This window comes from Myotis yumanensis, unplaced genomic scaffold (genome assembly GCF_028538775.1).
Source record: "Myotis yumanensis isolate MYYU_CA2020_CCGP unplaced genomic scaffold, mMyoYum1.0.hap1 SCAF_10, whole genome shotgun sequence".
Taxonomy (NCBI): domain Eukaryota; kingdom Metazoa; phylum Chordata; class Mammalia; order Chiroptera; family Vespertilionidae; genus Myotis; species Myotis yumanensis.
This window is the reverse complement of record NW_027223761.1, coordinates 3386057-3403694: the sequence shown is the minus strand read 5'-3', so window position 1 is coordinate 3403694 and position 17638 is coordinate 3386057. Positions and strand designations below refer to the sequence as shown.

The 17638-nt window shown below is 63.1% G+C and overlaps 3 protein-coding genes across 5 annotated transcripts; 2 read left to right on the top strand and 1 right to left on the bottom strand.

Moving 5' to 3' along the window:
* The first annotated feature begins 215 nt into the window (after positions 1-215).
* Positions 216-5435, top strand: B3GAT3 (beta-1,3-glucuronyltransferase 3). Its single transcript, XM_070427283.1, has 5 exons — positions 216-535; positions 1510-1684; positions 3520-3880; positions 4296-4586; positions 4945-5435. Exons 1-5 carry the CDS (start codon positions 454-456, stop codon positions 5041-5043), a joined length of 1008 nt encoding a protein of 335 aa, XP_070283384.1. The 5' UTR covers positions 216-453; the 3' UTR covers positions 5044-5435.
* Positions 4046-8749, bottom strand: ROM1 (retinal outer segment membrane protein 1). Its single transcript, XM_070427282.1, has 4 exons — positions 8433-8749; positions 6806-7438; positions 6199-6445; positions 4046-6086 (listed from the first exon to the last, which is right to left on the bottom strand). The coding sequence occupies exons 2-4, from the start codon at positions 7393-7395 to the stop codon at positions 5868-5870; spliced, it is 1056 nt and encodes a 351-aa protein (XP_070283383.1). The 5' UTR covers positions 7396-7438; positions 8433-8749; the 3' UTR covers positions 4046-5867.
* On the top strand, positions 7906-17473 carry EML3 (EMAP like 3). Of its 3 annotated transcripts, none has more exons than XM_070427280.1 (22): positions 7906-8197; positions 8959-9130; positions 9244-9492; positions 9595-9702; positions 10955-11022; positions 11194-11317; positions 11536-11706; positions 11896-11965; positions 12050-12160; positions 12404-12499; positions 12725-12880; positions 13030-13171; positions 13612-13763; positions 13844-13969; positions 14051-14182; positions 14579-14646; positions 15454-15542; positions 15615-15712; positions 15843-15930; positions 16428-16526; positions 16828-16958; positions 17045-17473. In XM_070427280.1, exons 1-22 carry the CDS (start codon positions 8176-8178, stop codon positions 17246-17248), a joined length of 2676 nt encoding a protein of 891 aa, XP_070283381.1. In that variant the 5' UTR covers positions 7906-8175; the 3' UTR covers positions 17249-17473. The 3 variants fall into 3 exon arrangements, with proteins under 3 accessions (XP_070283381.1, XP_070283380.1, XP_070283379.1); XM_070427279.1 differs by having other exon boundaries at positions 9208-9492; XM_070427278.1 differs by having other exon boundaries at positions 9205-9492.
* Positions 17474-17638: the final 165 nt, after the last annotated feature.

Below are 17638 nucleotides of genomic sequence, written 5' to 3'. Positions count from 1 at the left end.
CAAGTATTTACTGAGCTACTGTGACTGGGGCTGTGACTGACGGGTGAGGGGATGAATAGAAGGAGAAAACCTGGGCACAAGGGCGGGACTTCAAGGGGAAGGCCTCCCAGCCCCGCCCACGTGCTCCCACCGGCTCCTTGACAGCCGCCCAGAGCGCTTGACACGCCGGATATGACGTCACCACCCGAGGTTCCCAGAACGAGGCGGTGGGACCGGAAGTGAACCCGGGGGGCTGGGGGTGTTCCAGACTGACCGGATGTGGGCCCGGGCCGGCTCCCCAGCCCCAGTTCCCGGGAGCTGGTCGAGGGGAGCGCGAGGAAGGCGGGCCGCGGGGCGGGGCCGCTGCAGGGGCGGGGCCTGCAGGCTGTCCGGCGGGGGCGGGACCCCTCGTCCCTGCGGGACCCCTTGTCCCGGCGGGACCCCGCCTGCCCGGTCGCCGGCGGCGGCTCGGCCATGAAGCTGAAGCTGAAGAACGTGTTTCTCGTCTACTTCCTAGTGTCGATCGCCGGCCTCCTCTACGCGCTGGTGCAGCTCGGTGAGCGGGGCGGGGCGGGGTGCGGACCCCATTCACCCGGCGCGGCCCTGCGACACCCCCTCCGCGGCCGCCGGGCGCGGGCCCCTCACTGGAGCGCAGCCCGGCTCCCCCGCACCTCGGAGGCAATCCGGGCTCCTTCCTGCGTTCAGGGCCCCGCACGGTCCCGCCGGCGTCACCCCGTTTCCCAACCCTCTCGCTCGCTCTGCTCCGGCCACACGGGCTCCGTGACAGTTTACGGAACCCGCACGCTCACGGCACCCCGCACGCTCATTGCTCCCCAAGCTCTTCACCCGTTCCCTCCGCCTGCGGTGCTTCCCCGGCCTCCCAGCCGGCAGGTCTCGGCTCAGGGTCACCGCCGCCGAGGCCTTCCCTGCTGCATCTAGACGAGCGCTGCTTTTCTGGGTTCTCTCTCAGGCTCTAACCCGTCTGCTTCCTCCTTGGCCCTTATCACAATTTGCAGTGTTGTTCGTTGCTTAGTGCCCGCCTCCTCCAGGGAGCGTGTCTGCCTTGTTCCCTGCTGCCTCCCCAGCCCCTAAGGCAGCGCCTCCCAGGAGGAGCACTCAATAAGTACTTATCCAATAATGGAACTGATCAGCCTAATGAGTCCTCGGTCACACAGCGAAGGGCTTTCCAGACAGGGCCACTGCCGACCCTCAGGTATTTGAGACTGCCCTGGCTTAGGGAGATAGACTTCTTCTTTATGGCTCCAGGGGGCAAAATTAGAACCAGCGGGGAGGAAGGATGGAGGAGAGCATCAGCTCAGTATCCGAATGAAAATGGTAACAGATGGGACTTACTGAAGCTGAGAGGGCATGCTGATGGAGGCAGGGAGTTCCCGGCGCCCGGCGGTGTAGAAGGCTGTCTGAGGGGTTGTAAGGCGATGCCTGCACTAGATGGGAGGACATGATGGGCCTTTGGGATACTGAACGTGCTGTGCTTCGGTTCTCTGCCCCGACCCTGCTTCCTGGGACCAGGCCAGCCATGTGACTGCCTCCCCCCCCTGCGGGCAGCAGCAGAGCAGCTTCGGCAGAAGGATCTGAGGATTTCCCAGCTGCAAGCTGATCTCCATCGTCCAGCCCCTGCCCCTGCCCAGCCCCCTGAGCCTGAGGCCCTGCCTACTATCTATGTTGTTACCCCCACCTATGCCAGGTATGGGCTCTGGTGCACCCAAGAGGCTTGCATGGACCGAGAGGTGGGGGTTGATGGAGAGGATTTGGGGGAGGCATTGGGCCAGGGAATGCTCCTCAAACCAGGGCGTGCCAAACGACAGGGGAAATGAACCACATCTTTACTCAAAAACTTGTGGGAAAATGGTTATTTTCTACTAGAAGAGATAGGGGTGTGCTGTGAAGTGGGATACAAAATCCCTGAGAAATTTTTTTTTTTAAATATTTTATTGATTTTTTACAGAGAGGAAGGGAGAGGGACAGAGAGTTAGAAACATCGATGAAAGAGGAACATCGATCAGCTGCCTCCTGCACATCTCCTCCTGGGGATGTGCCCGCAACCCAGGTACATGCCCTTGACCGGAATCGAACCCGGGACCTTTCAGTCCGCAGGCCGACGCTCTATCCACTGAGCCAAACCGGTTTCGGCCCTGAGAAATTTTAAGATAGAAAAATATCATTTCAAAGAAATTTGGAGCTTGCCACGGGGTTCACTCTCTCTCCTTAGGGATCCTTTGGTGAGAAAGTTTGAGAACCGTATCTAGCTTGGCGTAGACAAGGGCTTGGTCCTGCCTGGCTGGTGTGACTCAGTTGGAGTGTCATCCCATGCACTGAAGGGTCTCGGGTTCGATTCCCAGTGGGCACATATCCCCCAGTGGGGGCCATATTTCTTTCTCACATCTACATCTCTCTCTTTCCCTCTCCCTCTCTCTATAAAATCAATAAAGATTTAACCTAGGAGAGGATTAAAAAAAATTAAACTATTTAAAAAAGGGGAAAAGACTTAGTGTGGTAGTTTTTACCAGGGTCTAGAAATAGTTACATTAGATATTATTTACAATGTGTTTACTCTTACCAGGCACTGTGTTAAGGGCTGCATTATTTTTTAAAAATATATTTTTAATTGATTTTTAGAGAGAGAGAGAGAGAGAGAGGGAGAAAGAGGAGAAACATCAATGGGAAAGCAAAACATTGATGGGCTGCCTCCTGCATGCCCTCTACTGGGGATCGAGCCTGCAACCTGGACATGTGCCCTGACCAGGAATTGCATCGAACCCACAAGTTCCGGGGCTAAATGCTGTGCTTTTTTTGTTTTTAATTAAAATGTAGCCTTTATTACTCACACAAATCAAGTGGGAAACTGTGGTTTTGGATCTGCAGCCAAAGGGCCTGCTAATTGCTCCCTGGAATCAGATGGTTGAGCCATCTAGGCTCGGGCCGCTCTAGGAACCCCCGCCCCCCCCCCACCCACACATGCCACCAAGCCTGTGGCCGGCAGGCCGATCTGAGGGAGAAGGAAGCCTAGAAGAGACTGGCCCCACTTCCCAGTTCTTTGTCTAAACGCAGATAAGCCACCCTCCCCTGACGAGGGGTGAGTCAAGGGACTCCCCTAGAGCCCTCTCCCTGGAAACCCAAGCACAGAAGGAAAAGAACCTGGTCCCACCGGTGTTTTAGAAAACCATTATCTTATTTAATCTCTAAAACCACCTTGTTGTAGAGTCCTGTCATTCCCATGTGACAGCCAAGGAAACAGACTTGGGGAGAATGAGCCGTTTCCCCCAGATGTCGCCCCTAATTCCAAACCTGGCATTCAAACCCGATCTGATTCCTTCCCCGAGTGCCTCCCAGGGCTGAGGTGGGTGACACACACGAGTGGGAGGACAGGGCAGGTGAGTGTCCCTGAGAAGTTGACGGCAAGACAAGGAGTTGGGGAAAGGCCCTGGGGATGCCAGAAGTGGGTCGGGAGAAGCTGTGTCTGCTGGCTGGAGTGGCAGCTGGTGGTTGCCCCCTTCCCTGCTGCTGCCTCTCCCCCTCCAGGCTGGTGCAGAAGGCCGAGCTGGTGCGACTGTCCCAGACCCTGAGTCTGGTGCCCCGGCTGCACTGGCTGCTGGTGGAGGACGCCGAGGGCCCCACCCCGTTGGTCTCCAGGCTGCTGGCTGCCTCTGGCCTCCTCTTCACACACTTGGCGGTCCTCACTCCCAAGGCCCAGAGGCTCCGGGAGGGCGAGCCAGGCTGGGTTCGTCCCCGCGGTGTAGAGCAACGGAACAGGGCTCTGGACTGGCTCCGGAGTGGAGGGGGCGCTGTCGGGGGAGAGAAGGACCCTCCGCCCCCGGGGACCCGGGGAGTTGTGTACTTCGCTGATGATGACAACACCTACAGCCGGGAACTCTTTGAGGAGGTGAGCACCGGGGGGGCCGGGAAAGGGGCCGAGGGCCAGCTTCCTCTGTTGCCTTGGTTATCACTGTTGCTCTAGGGCAGCGGTTCTCAACCTGTGGGTCACGACCCCTTTGGGGGTCGAACAACCCTTTCACAGGGGCCGCCTAAGACCACCGGAAAACACATATATAATTACATACTGTTTTTGTGATTAATCACTATGCTTTAATTATGTTCAGTTTGTAACAATGAAATTGGGGGTCACCACAACATGAGGAACTGTATTAGAGGGTCGTGGCATTAGGAAGGTTGAGAACCACTGCCTAGGCTGTTGGGTGAGGAGGGGGGACGTGGAGCAGAGGACCCAAGTGGTCCTTCCTGCTGCTCCCTGTCCGCTGGGCCACTCCCTGTCTGTTTCTTGTCTCCCGACATCTTAGATGCGCTGGACCCGTGGTGTCTCCGTGTGGCCTGTGGGGCTGGTGGGCGGCCTGCGGTTCGAGGGCCCGCGGGTACAGGACGGCCGGGTTGTGGGCTTCCACACGGCGTGGGAGCCCAACCGGCCGTTCCCAGTGGATATGGCGGGATTTGCAGTGGCCCTGCCCTTGCTGTTGGCTAAGCCCAATGCCCGGTTTGACGCAACCGCTCCCCGGGGCCACCTGGAGAGCAGTCTCCTGAGCCACCTGGTGGACCCCAAGGACCTGGAGCCACGGGCTGCCAACTGCACCCGGGTAAGAGGAGGGAGGTGGGCACGCAGCTCTGGGGTGGACGGGGAATGGGAGAAGTGGGGTGAGGCCCTGGGAGGAGGATCACAGGGCAGGTGTTGGAGCAGGAGGGACCCTCACCCTCCGGAACTCAGCTGCAGCCTTGCTTACTCTCCTGAAGGGCAGTGGGGAGCCAGAGAAGGACAGTGGGGCCCTGTCACTCTGTCTCCCAGCGTCCTGGGCACCTGCATGGCCCACAGAGGTTAAGGGGTTAAGGCCCCATTTTCGAGGCACCGAGGCTCCCACACTGTGTAGAGGGGGTTGGAGAATCCGGTCTACACCGAGGGCCCAGAGGCCCGGCTCTCATGGAGTCCTCCCGGGACAGGTTCTGGTGTGGCACACTCGGACGGAGAAGCCCAAGATGAAGCAGGAGGAGCAGCTACAGCGGCAGGGCCGAGGCTCAGACCCCGCCGTGGAGGTGTGATGGACGCCCCACCCGACTGCTGTTTCGCCAGGCACAGACCTGCGGGGCCGGGCCCCTGGCTGCCAGGGTGCGGTTCTCCACGTCCTGACCCCTCAGAGCCAGGGGCGGCCCCTCTGCCATTCCAGCCCAGCTGCTTCCCCCGCCCCCAGCCTGCCATGTGGCACTGCCCACAAGCTGGGGACAAGCAGCCCTTGTATTGAGCCGGGTCAGCCCTGTCTGGGGCGGAGCAGAAGGACAGACAGACTCAGGAGGGAGGGCAGCTGAGTAACTGGGTAACTTATTGGGGCTGGACATGCACGGGGGGCGGGGGGGCTGGAGGAGCTGGGCTGGACCCTCCCCACCTGAGCATGCTGACCCCTCCTACCTCCAGAATAAAAAAATCTCAACCTGGAGGGGCCTCTCATTCTTTTCGTTTTATTAGCCTGTTTCCTGCGTTCTGATTCTCACCGGGGTCAAAACCTTGGCCTCCTGGCTTCTCTCTCAAGACAGAAACCCATGCTCTCAAGGACCCACCCCCTGAGGAGACCAGCGGCTTCAGTCCGGAAGCTTCCTTGAGTCCGCAGGGAAGCGTCTCAGCCTCCCATGCCGCTTGCCCACCTCCTGGGATTTCTGTTTCTGGGCTGTTCTGGCCACAGGGGCTAGGCCCTCGGACCCCTCGTTATTTCTCCTACCCCGTCCAGCTTGCTAGTTATTCTTAACCGCTCTAATCCCAGGGACCCCCCGCCGCAACTTACCCACCAGGGGCCTTGGCAGAAGAGTTGTGAGGTTTCCTGCTTCTCCACCCCTTCTCCCTCTGCCCGACCCCCAGCCCCAGCTCCAGGCCACTAGGCCTCAGGTGGATCCTCGCCAGGCGGTGCCTCTTCTGGAGGGGCCTCCCCGGGTGCTGGCCTGTGGGCAGCCCCTCCCTGCAACCAGGCTGTTCTCAGCCTGTGCCTCAGCCCCCCGGGCAGGAGATAGCCCTGGGTCTCCCCTGCCCCATCGATGACTCCTCCGAGCCCCTCCAGTGCCGTCTGCAGGTACCGCAGGCCCAGGAGCACCGGAGTCTGGGGAAAGCAAGGGGAAGAGGTTGGTGCGGGTCAGCGGGTCCAGGGCCCCAGGGTTGGAGGCAGTGAGGAGTCCAGATGGAGGGAGGCCTCAGACACTTTGCTGACTCACCTGCAGCAGGAAGGTGACAGCCAGCAGGCTGCCCAGTGTGCTCGCCAGCCCCTGCAGGTGCCCCAGCAGCACCCCGTGGCATCCTTGAGCCCAGAGGTTTAGGTTGGGCTGACGGGGATCGAAGAGGGGGTGGGCATGGGGGTCTGAGAGCCGGTCTTGGAGGCAAGGCCTGGGTGAGTGAGGGTTGCAGCAGGAAAAAGGGACTCCGTCAGTCAGATACAGGCCTTCCACATTGCTCTGGATCCGGCTGCAAAGGGAGGGGCAGGTGTTAGGGTGTCTGGAGAGAGGCCTGGGGGAGAAGCTGCAGGCACACAGTTGAGAAGGGACAATGAGAGGAGACATTTCTAACTGCGTTCCTATGTGCCAGGCAGGCACAGTTCATTCGTCTTCACAGCAGTTCTGTGAGACATGCTATCATCGTCTCCATTCTACGGATGAGGACTCGGGCCCAGAGGCGTTGGGGAGCTGCCCTGGGCCACACAGTAATAGATGGCGGAGCTGTCACCCATCCTCTCAGTCACTAAGCTCTATTTGCTGCCCGGCTGGGTGAGGTGGGGTTTTAAAGGATGGAGGAGGAGGGGGAGGAGGAGAGAAGCAGGTCACTCACTCAACCACATCCTGGTCATTGGGGTCCAGGTACCGGCTGCTGACCCACTGGACCCCAAACCAATCCTTGAACCCATGGCGCCCGCAGCAGTGGTGCCTCAGCTGCAGCTCATCCAACAGCCGCTTGGCGTGGCAGTGCCCAGGCACCTCTGTGTCCCTGTAGTGAGCCATGGCAGCGCCCAGGCCCTCCTCCAGCCCTGTGTCCAGACTTCCAGGGAGAGCTAAGGCTAGCGCCAGGGCGAGGACCAGCAGCCCGCCACCCCCAGCCGTGCCAGCCACCAGCAGGGGGCCCAGGACCCTTCGCCAGGGCGGGTATTGAGCTGCGTCCAAACTGGCCCTGCTGGCTCCCGCGCCCGCCAGTCCGGTGCACAGAGCCACGGCTCCCGCGGCCAGGGCCACCTGCGGCAGGGCCGAGAACGGGCAGGAGGGAGCCAAGAAGGTGCGAAGGTGCCACAGCTGGACCAGGAGGTGCCCGCTGCACAGGAGGGTGAGGACACCGGCCAGCGCCAGCACCCAGGACAGGAGCCAGAGCCCCTGAGCCAGCCGGATGCGGGGCTGGAGCGGCAGCGCCAGGGGCAGCACGGGCGCCATCTCCCATCTCCGCCCCGGGAAGCGCAGGGTTGGCAGGGACGGGCTGTCGGGGCCAGGCGCTGAGTCAGCCCAGCCCGGCTTGAGCTGCGCTAATGCCACCCTGACCCCAATACCCTGGGCACCCGCCCACCCAGCCGTAATCGCCGGGCGCCCGGCCCCGGCCCGCGCCAACTCGGGATGCCTCGGCCTGGCCCCTGGGGAAAGCCCCGCCCCGGCCCCTCCCGGAAGGGGGAGGGGCTGGTCGGCTCGGCCCCGAGGGGCTGGGGGCGGCGGGCCGGGGGCGGAGACCTCCAGGTCCACGCGCCCTCCGCGTCCCCAGGGAGTCCGGGGGCGGAGATCCCGGAAGGGCCCCGAGGGCGGAGGCCGGCCGGGGGCCGGGGGGTCAGCGGGTTGGCCCCGCCCCTTGCTGAGCCGCGGGGCCCGGACAGGGAGGGGTTACCGGGCGGCCCGGCCCCCCCCTCGGCCCGCCCCCCCCTCCCGCGCTTCCTGGCGGCTCCGCGTCCGGCGCCTGTTTGTGCAGCGGCGCTGGGGCCCGCGACGGCCCCGCCACTCCACCCCCGGGAGCCCAGAGCGGCCCCGGGAGAGCCCGAGGCCCCGGCGGGCCCGAGCCCGCGCCCCCGCCCCCTCCAGCCCCTTTCCCCGAGCCCGACAGCGCCCCCAGGGGGTGGCCCGGCGCCCCGCGCGCCCCAGGGTGCTTCCCCTTCCCCTCTCCCGGGCCATGGCCCCGGCAGCTTAGACGCCTCCTCTGCTGCCGCCGCTCGGAGCCAGCCCGGGGGCCGGATGGATGGGGCCGGGGGGCCCGGTGAGTACGGGGCGGGCGGGCGGCGAGCCCCTTCCCGGAGCGCGCGGCCGGCCGGTCCGGCGCTGCTGGTGCCCGACGGCCGTCCAGGGGCGCCCGCGTGCTCCGCGGCCCCAGGGCTGGAGCATCCTCCACGGCCCTCGGGTCGCCCTCCCGGTCCTTGGGGCCCCTGCTGCTGTCCTTTCGGACGTACCCGCGTCATCCTCCCACCCCACCCCCACCCCCCGTTGCTCCGCACCTGGATGTCCCCGGTCCCCAGGCACCTGGGCCTCTCCTGCTGGTATTTCGTGTCTTTTTGCTTCTGACCCCCAACGGTTACCCGGGACCTGCCCCGTGGCTCTGTCTGCACCGGTGCCCTCTCCTGTCACTGCATTTCTCCTCCTGGTCCTCACCCGGTGGCCCTGCTCTGTCCCGGGGCTGCCTGCCCGGGCTCCCGCCTTCCCCGGAGACCGAGCTGCGCTGGGTGGGCCCGTGGGCCCTCACCCGTCCTGCGGCTCCCGCTCTGGTTCCCACGCCCCCTGGCAGGACTCCACGCTCCCCCCGAGCTCCCGTCCGCCCTGCCCGGCGGAGGCCTGGACGGCGGCAGGAAAGGCGCTCTGCCAGCTTCCTCGCCTGCCCGCCAGGAGGAGGCCCTGGGTCCTCCGCACCGTCTCCTCCCCTCGGGGCCGCAGTCCTCCTGCACCCATGCAAAGCTGCGGGGAGAAAGAAGCCTCCAGCTTCCCCCAGGTGGCGGGGCCTTCTGAGCGCGCCTTCCCCTTTCCCAGGCGAGGGCCATGCTCAGCAGGCCCTGCAGGCCCTGAGCCAGCGGCTCCAGGTGCAGGAGAAGGAGATGGAGCTGGTGAAGGCCGCCCTGGCCGAAGCCCTGCGCCTGCTGCGGCTGCAGGCGCCCCCCACCTCCCTGCAGGACCCTGGCCCGGCAGCTCCCACCAGGGCCAGGTATGCCTGTCGTCACCCCCCTCTTCCTCCTTCCCGAGGCTCAGCGGGCAGGGACTGATTCCCTGTCTCCCCAGCAGCCCTGCAGCTCCCCCAGGACTGCCACCCCCTTGCAGCCCCTCCTTGGTGAGCCGAGGCACCCAGACGGAGACGGAGGTGGAGATGGAGGCATCCCCGGGAACCCCTGGCCTGAGCAATGGGCCCCCGGCCCCTCAGGGGGTCAGTGAAGAGCCTAGCGGAACCCAGTCTGAAGGAGGAGGCAGCAGCAGCAGTGGCACTGGCTCCCCTGGGGGCGCTGGCTCCCCGGGGGGCGCTGGCTCTCCGGGCATCCTCAGGCTTGTACAGCCCCCCCAGTGCACCGACACGTGAGTGTCCGGTGGCCAAGGCGGGGCAGGGGGGTTGGCAGGGAGAGGACTGGGGAGCATGGTTAGAGGGGATGACCTTCGCCTGCTCGCTGCTCCTCTCAGGGCGCGGAGAAATTCCTCTTCATCGCCCTCAGAGCGGCCTCGACAGAAGCTCTCCCGGAAGGCAGCGTCCTCGGCCAACCTGTTATTGCGGTCAGGGAGCACAGAGAGGTGGGCGAGGCTCCCAACCTGCCCCACCCCGGACCAGGCTCTTGACTTTCCTCGTCCCTCACTCGCTTCCCTGGGTGGGGTGGGGGGGCCTCATTGCCCAACAGGAAGAACGGAACCAGCGCTCGTGGGGGCTGGCTGTGTTCCGGGCACTGTGCTAAGTCCTCGACCTCCTCCATCTCATTCAGTCCCACGACACCCTTGGGGGGTAGGTGGTCTCATGCTGTTCACTGTCCAGGTGAGGAAGCGGGCTCAGAGAGGGTAAGTCATTTGTCTGGGGTCACCCAGCTAGAGGCAGGGCTCGAACGCAGTTCTTCCTGACTCTAGTCCCTTGCCCTTTCCTCCTCATCACTGTACACCTCTTGAGATGCCAAGAGGCTTTTCCAGAAGCTTCCGTGATTCTCATGGATGACTCTTCTCAGAGTTTCAGCCCCTCCCCTTCCTCCAATTTACCAGACTTGACAGTTAGAGCAAAGGCAAGTGCCAGGGGTTGAGCGTGGCTGTCTCAGAGCGTGGACAGGCCTCGGGACAGGGAGTGGTCATTCTAGCCCTGCCCTTGATCTCCTTCCTTCTCTGCAGAGGTATCACCACCTATTATCACCTGGTGACGGTGATCTCTGGAATTCTGTTACTTTCCTCCTGAGAGATAAGGGCTTTCTTGTTTACCTCCCACAGCCCCGCAGGGCAGGCCTGGGGTACATTCCGGATTCATTTTTGTCCCATTTCTTGGATGGGGACGTGAAAAGCTCCATAGCCAGAGGCCTGATGGTCTGGAGCAGTGGTCAGCAAACTGCGGCTCGTGAGCCACATGCGGCTCTTTGGCTCCTTGAGTGTGGCTCTTCCACAAAATACCGACTTCTGCGCATGGGCCACAAAGTTTCAATCGCACTGTACGTACGTGCCCGCACGTGGTATTTTGTGGGAGCGCCACACTCAAGGAGCCAAAGAGCCGCATGTGGCTCTCGAGCCGCAGTTTGCCGACCACGGGTCTGGAGGTAAGGGCTCCTCCCTGTCACTCGGCATTGCCTCTTGCAAACTTTATGGCCTGGTGCCATGCGCTCAGCCCCCAGCCTCACAGGCTCCTGTCTGAGATGGAGCCGGAGTCCGCCTACTCTAGGGCCTGGTTGCCTAGAATGCAGACCGTGACTGCGGGGGTGACTGTGGCCTCAAGTAGCCTCCCTTCTGTGCTCGGCCCCTTTGCACGTGTATCGCGGGACCTGACCCCAAACCCTATGCTTTTCTGTCTTCCCAACAGCCGAGGGGGGAAAGACCCCCTCTCCAGCCCTGGGGGTCCGGGATCTCGGAGGAACAACTACAATCTGGGTAAGTGCAGAAGCATCTGGAAGAATCTGGATGAAAGAGTTAGGGTTTGGGCTAGAGCCCCAAGAGCTACTTTGGGGCGACTTGTGAGGTCTGGTGGGTAGAGTTCTGCTCTGGCTTTCCTGGAGGGGGGCTGCAGGGTGGTGGTTGACACCCCCCCCCTTCTCTCTGTAGAAGGCATCTCAGTGAAGATGTTCCTTCGCGGCCGCCCAATTACCATGTACATCCCATCTGGCATCCGCAGCCTTGAGGAGCTGCCCAGCGGCCCACCCCCGGAGACCCTCAGCCTTGACTGGGTGTATCCTGCCCCCTCCAGGCCCATGGGAACCATCTTTCCCATCTTGGGACCCCCACCCCCCGTTTATGGTTTCCTCCTGGCTCTGCAGGGACGGGAACCCCCTGAGTCCTCCCTTACCATCCTCTGCCGGTAGCACTGCCAGCCAGAAGCTCTGTTCTCCTCTCTTCCTCATCCTGCCCTTGGTCTGACCCTTTCCTTGACCGCGACGCCCACTCCAGTTACGGGTACAGGGGTCGTGACTCCCGCTCTAATCTGTTTGTGCTGCGTTCTGGGGAGGTGGTCTACTTTATCGCCTGTGTGGTGGTGCTGTACCGGCCTGGGGGAGGCCCAGGGGGTCCTGGAGGTGGCGGCCAGAGACATTACCGGGGCCACACGGACTGCGTTCGATGGTGAGGGGCCCGGGGCCCGGGAGTGGGCAGCTCTAGGCATGGGGATGCTGGGTGTGGCAGACAGGGTCTGGGCGGGTGTGGAGGAGCAGGGGAGAGGCGTTGCCTTGCTGCTCGGCTAGCCTAGAGAGGCGGCCTGGGTGGTCTTGAGAGACCCACCCCCTTCCTTAGAGCATCTGCTCCCCCACGTAGCCTGGCCGTCCACCCTGATGGTGTTCGTGTCGCCTCAGGACAGACAGCTGGAGTGGATAAGGATGGGAAGGTAAGGCCAGACTCAAACCCAGGCGGGCAGGAGGAACCTCTCGCCCAGCTCTCCTCCCCCGCCTGACCCCTTCTCCCGCCCCAGCCCCTGCAGCCTGTGGTTCACGTGTGGGACTCGGAGACGCTGCTGAAGCTGCAGGAGATAGGACTGGGGGCCTTCGAGCGGGGCGTGGGGGCCCTGGCCTTTTCCGTGGTGGTGAGCTGGCCCGAAGCCTCCAGACCCCCGTCTTTCTTATCCGGGAACCCCCTTCTTGCACCTCACCAGGAAGTCTCAGACATCCTGGCCTGCCTGACCCTTGCCCAGCCGGTTCTCCTGAGAAAGGGACATGTGTCCGCTTCTCCTCCCCTCCCCACGTGTGATGGTGTGAGCTGCCTAATGACCGTGAACTCCCAGACCTCTAGTCCTCACCCAGCCCCCCCCGCGTGTCCCCACTCTCAGGACCAGGGTGCTTTTCTCTGCGTGGTGGACGATTCCAATGAGCACATGCTGTCCGTGTGGGACTGCGGCCGCGGCACCAAGCTGGCTGAGATCAAGGTGAGGGGCTGGGTGGCCCGCAGGCACCGCCGGTTGGGGTTGGGAGGTGGGAGGGTGGGCGGGTGACGAATCAGGAGCAGTTGCTCTTGGGGCCCAGGGTGTGGACTGAAGGGTGCCCCGGGGCTTCTGGATCTCTGCAGACCCACAGTCCGGATGCAGAGGAAGCGTCAATGGGATGAGGGTGCCGAGGGCTTGGGGTGGCTGAATCCAGTGTCTTCTCTTCAGAGCACAAATGACTCGGTCCTGGCTGTTGGCTTCAGCCCTCGTGATAGCAGCTGCATTGTCACCAGCGGGAAATCGCACGTGCACTTCTGGAACTGGAGTGGTGCAGCGGGGGTCCCTGGGAATGGGACCCTCACGCGGAAACAGGGTGTCTTTGGGGTGAGGTGTGGATGGGTGCAGGGCGGGGGGGAGGGCAGATGGAGATGGAAGTAGTGGTCGGAGGACTGGAGACCCCGATGCTACCCACCTCCCGGCTGCCCTGTGACCTTTGGCCTTTGCCCTCCCCTGTGGCCTCACCTCTCCCCTAGAAATACAAGAAACCCAAGTTTATCCCTTGCTTTGTGTTCCTCCCGGATGGAGACATCCTCACCGGGGACTCAGAGGGGAACATTCTCACCTGGGGGCGGAGCCTCTCAGATTCCAAGACTCCAGGCAGGGGCGGAGCCAAAGGTATGTGGCTGGGGGTGGCATCTGGGAAGTCTAGCCCTAGAGGGTTTATGGGAACAGAGAAGAGGGTTGCCCCCCCCCCCTTTTTTTTTTTTTTTTACCATGCGAGCTGATAGTTCTCTGGGGGACCATGGAGAAAGGTAGGGGCAGCATGGCAGAGAGTAAAGGGCTGGGGCTTTGAGGGCTGGGGCTTTGGGGCCTGCCAGGTCCTGGGTTCAGATCCCAGTGTTGCCACTAATGGTCTGGCCTTTAGGAAGTGACTTCAATTCTTTGAGTCTCAGTTGTCCAGCCTGTAAACTGGGAAGAACAAGAGCCCAGGTCAGAGACGGTAACCAGTAGGCCTCAGGCAGCTGGGGTTACTGCTCGTTGTGACTGCCTAGACTGCTCCCTTCCCCACTTCCCTGCACCCCGAGAGTCTGACCCGCCCAGGACTGTGCCAACAGAGACCTATGGGATTGTGGCTCAGGCCCATGCCCATGAAGGTTCCATCTTTGCCCTGTGTCTCCGGCGGGACGGGACCGTGCTGAGTGGTGGCGGGCGGGACCGGCGGCTGGTACAGTGGGGGCCTGGTTTGGTGGCCCTCCAGGAAGCTGAGGTGAGGGCTGGGCTGGGGTGGAGGGAGCGAGGGGGGGAGAGGAATGGCCAGTGCCCCCTGACTTCCTGCCACCACTGCAGATTCCTGAACACTTCGGGGCTGTGCGGGCCATCGCGGAGCGGCTGGGCTCTGAGCTGCTGGTGGGAACCACGAAGAATGCGTTGCTGCGAGGAGATCTGGCCCAGGGCTTCTCCCCTGTGATCCAGGTTGGGGGGCCGAGGGCTGGGGGGGGGCGGGAGGGAAGAGCTGCTGGGAGGGCAGAGGTGATGGCGCGTGATCTGCTGCAGGGCCACACGGACGAGCTCTGGGGGCTGTGCACACACCCCTTCCAGAACCGCTTCCTCACCTGCGGCCATGACAGGCAGCTCTGCCTGTGGGACGGGGAGGGCCACGCGCTGGCCTGGAGCATCGACCTCAAGGTAGAGCACGGGTCCCCGGGTCCCCAGTGCCACCCCTGCCACGATGCCTGTGGCCCCCACGCCTTCCTCAGTATCCCCTTTCCTTCTGCTCCCCGGAGGCAGCTGGTTTGTACTGGTATGGCTACTAAATGTTCCTTCTTCCGTGCTGATGCCTCCAGTACTCGCTCTCCCCCCCCTCCCCCCGCCCCCCAGCAACTGACTTACTCTCCGACCAAGCTCTCAGTTCTGGTGGTTCAGTATTTTGAATATCACCTCGTTTAGTCTCTGCCTGCACACACCCGCCTGCACTCCAGGTCCACCGCCCCTGTCCTTCCTGCCCCTCCTTGGAATGACAAGGCGTCTGTCTTGGATCCCTCACTAGAAAGGCATCTTGAATTCACCTTTTCTCCCTCCCAGGAGACGGGCCTCTGTGCTGACTTCCACCCCAGCGGGGCGGTGGTGGCTGTGGGACTGAACACGGGGAGGTGAGAGGGAGCCGGGGGAAGCAGGGGGTGTAGGGAGGGTTCCCGGTGATGGCGTGTGTGTGTGTGTGTGTGTGTGTGTGAGAAGCAGCGTGACCACTGGCTGCTCCAGGCCCCAACTGCACCTTCCTGTTCCGAGGTGCTTCTCCCTGCAGCCTGGGCCTCCCGTCTCCGGTGGCAACTGCCATCGCGCCCTCCCCCGACCACTTTCCCCTCCAGCCCGGGTGGAGGAGGTGGCAGCTCAGCAGAGGGAAGCTGCGGAGATGGGAGGGCAGAGGGGAGGCGAAGAGTGACGGGCCTACAGATTCCCCAAGGCCCTTGCATTCCAGCCCTTTTCCTTTCTCCCACGGCATCAGAAGCCCCTCAGCTCTTATCTGCCCATGGCCCCTTCCCATTTCCCAGTGTAAGAATGCAGTGGGGCGCTGGCCGGCGCGGCTCAGTGGTTAGAGCATCGCCTGTGCACCTAAGGGCCGTGGGTTCGATTCCTAGTCAAGGGCATGTACTTGGGTTGCAGGTTCGATCCCCGGCCCCGTCCTGTTTCAGTGCATTCAGGAGGCAACCGATCGATGTGTCTCTCTCACATTGATGTTTCTCCCCCCCCACCTTCTTCCCTTCCACTCTCTGAAAACCGATGGGAAAATATCCTTTGGTGAGGATTAAAAAGAAAAAAAAATGGGAAAAAAAAGAACGCAGTGGGGCCTTTCTGCCTGCCTCACAGCTTTCCTCTGGGTGTCTTGGAGTCTCTCCGACGTGTCAGTGTGCTGCCCGGGATGGGGATCCTCACACCTGCTTCCTGACCCTCCCTTCCAGGTGGCTGGTTTTGGATACGGAGACCAGAGAGATCGTGTCTGACGTCACCGATGGCAATGAGCAGCTCTCAGTGGTTCGGTACAGCCCAGGTGGGAGCCACCCCCGCCCTGGACCCAGCCCCATCCCTGGCCCTTCCCTGTCTGAGTGACTTGTCTTTGTAGATGGGTTACACCTGGCCATTGGTTCCCATGACAACATGATCTACATCTATAGTGTTTCCAGTGATGGTGCCAAGTCCAGCCGCTTTGGCCGCTGTGTGGTGAGAAAGCTGGGGTGGCGGGTGGGGCATGGCCAGAGCAGGGAAACGCCTCAAAGGGCGCAGGGCACTTAGGGGGGTTAGGGGATGGGAACGGGGGCTCCATTTTTAGTCTCTTGACCCTTGTTCCCAGGGTCACTCCAGCTTTATTACTCACCTTGACTGGTCCAAGGACGGGAACTTCATCATGTCCAATTCTGGGGACTATGAGATCCTTTACTGTGAGTGGCAATAGGGTGGGCATGGGGAGAGGGTTTCTGTGTGTGTGTGAAGGCTCCTGGTTTCGGGGGGGGGAGGGAAATGAAGGATATGTGGGGGGCTCCAGGAGGAGGGGCTGTCAGATGGGGACGTGGAGATGGGGCTGGAGTCGGGATTATACACAAAGGAGTAACTGATTTGGAAAAAACACACGCAGTTTTATACCACCTTTTCCCCACAAGGATTTGAGGGAGTTGAAAAATATGCTAAGAAAAGGTTGTTTCGGATAAGTTCCGCAGGGCAGGTGTGGCGGGACTGCGGTGCCCCGGGAGGAGGAACTGGGAGAAGCCTTGGGAGCGCTCAGGCAGCTCGGGGCTGGGTTTGCCCGGGGCCGAGGGCTGCTGCGGTGACCAGATCACGTGCCGCGGCCTCGCGTGTCAGTCTTTCCAACCTGGCCTCCCAGCCGCTTCCCCTCTGCGGGCCGGGTGAGGGCTGAGCTGGGTGGGCGCCCTCTCCCCAGGGAACGTGGGCGAAGGCTGCAAGCTGCTGAGGAATCGCTATGAGAGCCGGGACCGGGAGTGGGCCACCTACACCTGCGTGCTGGGCTTCCACGTCTATGGTGAGCAGGGGCGCAGGGTGGGGGAGCGCACCCCGGGCTGGGACTACTGTGCGGTGTCCAGGGAGGCGGCGGGGGCGGGTGTCCAGGGTGTGTGTGTGTGTGTGTGTGTGTGTGTCAGGGGGCGTCCAGCACCCAGCAGACCCAGTCCGGAGGCCCCTGCGCTCCTCGGCGCTCCCTGGGAAGGACTGCCTGGAACGTGGCCGGTGGGCGGAGGCGGCGGCCCGGAGCACCGGCGCGGGGCCGCTCGGGACTGTGGGCGGAGGCAGGAGGGGGCCGGGCTGAGCGGCCCCTGTGCTGCCAGGCGTGTGGCCAGACGGCTCGGATGGCACGGACATCAACTCGCTGTGCCGCTCCCACAACGAGCGCGTGGTGGCCGTGGCCGACGACTTCTGCAAAGTGCACCTCTTCCAGTACCCGTGCGCGCGCGCCAAGGTGAGGCGGGGCCCGGGGCGGAGGGCCGGCCCGCGCGGCCTCGCAGCCCCCGCAACTCCACCTCTTCCCCCCGCCCCCGCCCGCAGGCGCCCAGCCTCGTGTACGGCGGCCACGGCAGCCACGTGACCAGCGTCCGGTTCACCCACGATGACTCGCACCTCATCTCGCTGGGCGGCAAGGACGCTAGCATCTTCCAGTGGCGAGTGCTGGGCGCCGGGGGCTCGGGGCTGGCGCCCGCCACGCCCTCACGAACCCCCTCTCTGTCCCCGGCCTCCTCCCTTGACGTCTGACCGCCGCGGATCGGGACCCACGGACCCTGCCGCTCGGCTCCGCCCCGGGACTAGGGGCCGACCTCTTCCTCGACTCGGAGACATTCCCAATCGTGCATTCCCCTGGAGGGGGTGGCCAGCACCCCAGCACACACTGTACAGACCCGCTGGCCGAGCCGGGGCGCCCCAGCCTGGGCCCCGACTCCCGCTGCCTGCTGAGGGGCAATAAACCAAAAGCAAAGTCGCCTCCCAGTCCTTTTGTGGGGCTCGGCGGGGTGCCGCCGGGCCAGGAAGGGGTGGGGGTGCGGAGCCAGAGGAGCGCGGAGAGGGCGGCGAGCGAGCGCCACTCATGCAAACGACCGGGAAAGCCGCTCGCAAATAACCCCGCGCAGCCCCGGGCGGCGGGCGGAG